At 35.7% G+C, this 2712-nt stretch overlaps 1 protein-coding gene across 1 annotated transcript in view; it reads right to left on the bottom strand.

Annotated features, from left to right (window-relative positions):
• Positions 1-2712, bottom strand: part of ADSS (adenylosuccinate synthase) — a 39573-nt gene that overhangs the window by 9751 nt on the left and 27110 nt on the right. The window contains exons 8-9 of the mRNA XM_023536566.1: positions 1754-1880; positions 313-484 (exon numbers count right to left, since the gene is read on the bottom strand). Of these exons, the coding sequence (XP_023392334.1) occupies positions 313-484; positions 1754-1880 (299 nt within the window). The remainder of the gene's footprint in view (positions 1-312; positions 485-1753; positions 1881-2712) is intronic.

Raw genomic sequence — 2712 nt, 5'->3', positions numbered from 1 at the left:
GGCTGCGGTTAGACAATGTCTGGAGATGATTTTCATCACCCCTGGCTCCTCCTAAGCTCTTGGTGAAAGGTAGCTGTCATTTTTAACTTCTTTTTCTTCTATTTTCATAATCCCCTTCCTAAACCCACCTTCCTTTAGCCTTGAAATTACAATGACCTCTAAGTACCCTCTAGTCCCTCCTCCCTTGCTGCCAGTCTGCTGCCACTGACAATAAGGTGTGCAAACATTTTTAAATGTTGCTCAGATCGATTTTGCAAATTAAGTGAGATGCAGGAAAGAATTTTTATTTTAAAACTTCCGAATTATATTTACTGAGAAATAAGGCTTACGTTGTCTTGTTCCGTAGGAAAGGCACCAATGCCAACTCTAGTTGTATAAGCTTTCACAACACCATACACTTCTCCAACATTTTGAGGGGGCATACCCAGCCCGGTACAAACTCCTCCAACTGTGCAGTTTGAAGAGGTTACAAAAGGATAAGTTCCTAAAAGTAGAAACAAATGTTAAAATACACACGCATGAATATATATTATTTAGAAACAGAATTACTATGAAAATTGCACATTTGAGAATATTCTAGGTATTTGACAGACTTTAATAGAACTACAACCACTGTCTCAAAGCTTCGATGTTTTTTTTCTTGAGTTCTTTTTGTCTGTACTGACGTGGTTAGAGCTATGACTACAGTGCTTAACGCTAGAGCAGATCCTTGAGTGCATGCAGCTACTTAGCAGGAACGCACCTACTGGAATGCTAAACGGTTAATGCGAAAACCCCAGTGTTCTTCCACCATGGAGATTTATAATCTGTGTACTTTAACATCTCATGTCAGTTTAAAACAAATTTATTTCACTCCCTTGATATAAATAAGGTACAGCAGCAACCTACACTAAGAATTTTGTGGTATTGCAGCATTTTTCCTGCCTTTTGATGTCTGTTTGGGGAATAACCCCAGAAATGACCAGAGTAGGCTAAGAGTGGTGTCCGCCCCATCCCCACACACGAGGTCGCCTTAAACTATTCGATATGCTAATTAGACACTCTGCTTTCTTTCCAGAAATCATCGTATCAAAAAAATACATATCTAGCAGATAGAAATATATTTTAATTGGTTTACTTGGAGTCATAAGCCATGTATGAAAAGTCGATAATAGCTGAGAATAATAGGACTCATTAGAGATAGGAACAATAGAGACCCCGTTTGGATGGAAAAGCCAATAAACTAATGGGGCAGAAGTTTGAAGATGTTAAGCATTAATTTTTGAAGATGGAGGAAATGCTCTAAACCTACTCAGAATTTCATGCCCAAGGAGTTAATGAAACAGACTGCCACAGATTTTAGAATATCCGTGTTTAATAACAATGTTATTTCCTGATGTTTTCTTTTTTAAAAGCTGAATTAAAGATAAGGATCCTTCCATAGGATTCACCTAATCGTTTTACAGAAATGAGGTCTAGAACTGAACCATGAACCAATAAAAATCAGTTTAGAGAATCCTAAACCCACTGACTCGAACAGTGATTTCATTTTTCTAACGAACTATGAAACAACATGTATATTATGCTTTCCACAATATTCCTTAAAAAAAAAAAAAAAAAAAAGGACTAGTATAAGATAACAAACTTCAATCATTCCTAAATACATATACAAGCTAAAAGCCTTCTTTTAAAACCCCTAATGCTAATATTAATTATTTATATCTTAAGTACTTTAGGGCTCAGTTGAGCTCCCCGTAAGTCATACCTCACTTACCAAAATCAATATCTAGCAGTGCTGCGTTTGCACCTTCTACCAAGATTTTCTTGGGTGGTCCGTGTAGGGCCTCGTAGAGGAAATAAACTCCATCCCTCACCATTGGTTTAATCCTTTCCATATAACCCTACAGACGAAGACAAAAGCCAATTACAATGTACATTAATACATTTACAATATAACCAGTATGAGTAAAAATTACCCGACTCAGACTAAGACAAAAGCCAATTACAATGTACACTAATACATTTACAATATAACCAGTATGAGTAAAAATTACCCGACTCAGACGAAGACAAAAGCCAATTACAATGTACACTAATACATTTACAATATAACCAGTATGAGTAAAAATTACTCGACTTTATCACAGTGAAAACTGACGAAAGCAAAGCAGAAAGGGGCAGATGATGGTGCTCCGCCTAGTGCGATATATGGATTACCTTTGGTCTTTCATCCTGATTCTCCAGAACCAGAAGAGAGACACTAGCTCAGATAGAGATACGATGAAAATCAAAGGTATTAACCTCGCTGCAAATAATGGCGACAGCCTTGCAAATAGCCAAGTACTCATACTTCATAAACCAACTTTCAAGAAAATAAAAATAACTGAGTATATTACATTATGCTTGTATATTTTGTGAAGTATTTAAAAAGCTGCAATTTCTAATCCATGTAACCATGAGTTTTAAAAAATTTGCATCTCAAAATGTAATTCTTGAAATGTGGTAAGGACCACAGGGGACATTGCTAAGCATGCAAATATCGACGGCTGATTATAATATTCTTTTGCCATTGTATTGTCACAGTAAAATATCTCAGCAGTATTACCAAATACTATTTTACATAGCATTATAAAACTTTCTCAAAACATATTTAAAATGTGAATACTACTTAATTTTAGAATTCAATTAAAAATGTAATATAAGTAAGCCTTCTCCCAAGGCCTAGAGGATAAT

This window comes from Pteropus vampyrus, unplaced genomic scaffold, assembly GCF_000151845.1.
Source record: "Pteropus vampyrus isolate Shadow unplaced genomic scaffold, Pvam_2.0 Scaffold159, whole genome shotgun sequence".
NCBI classification, from domain to species: Eukaryota; Metazoa; Chordata; class Mammalia; order Chiroptera; family Pteropodidae; genus Pteropus; species Pteropus vampyrus.
The sequence above is the reverse complement of the archived record's forward strand: the minus strand, read 5'-3'. Positions and strand labels throughout refer to the sequence as shown.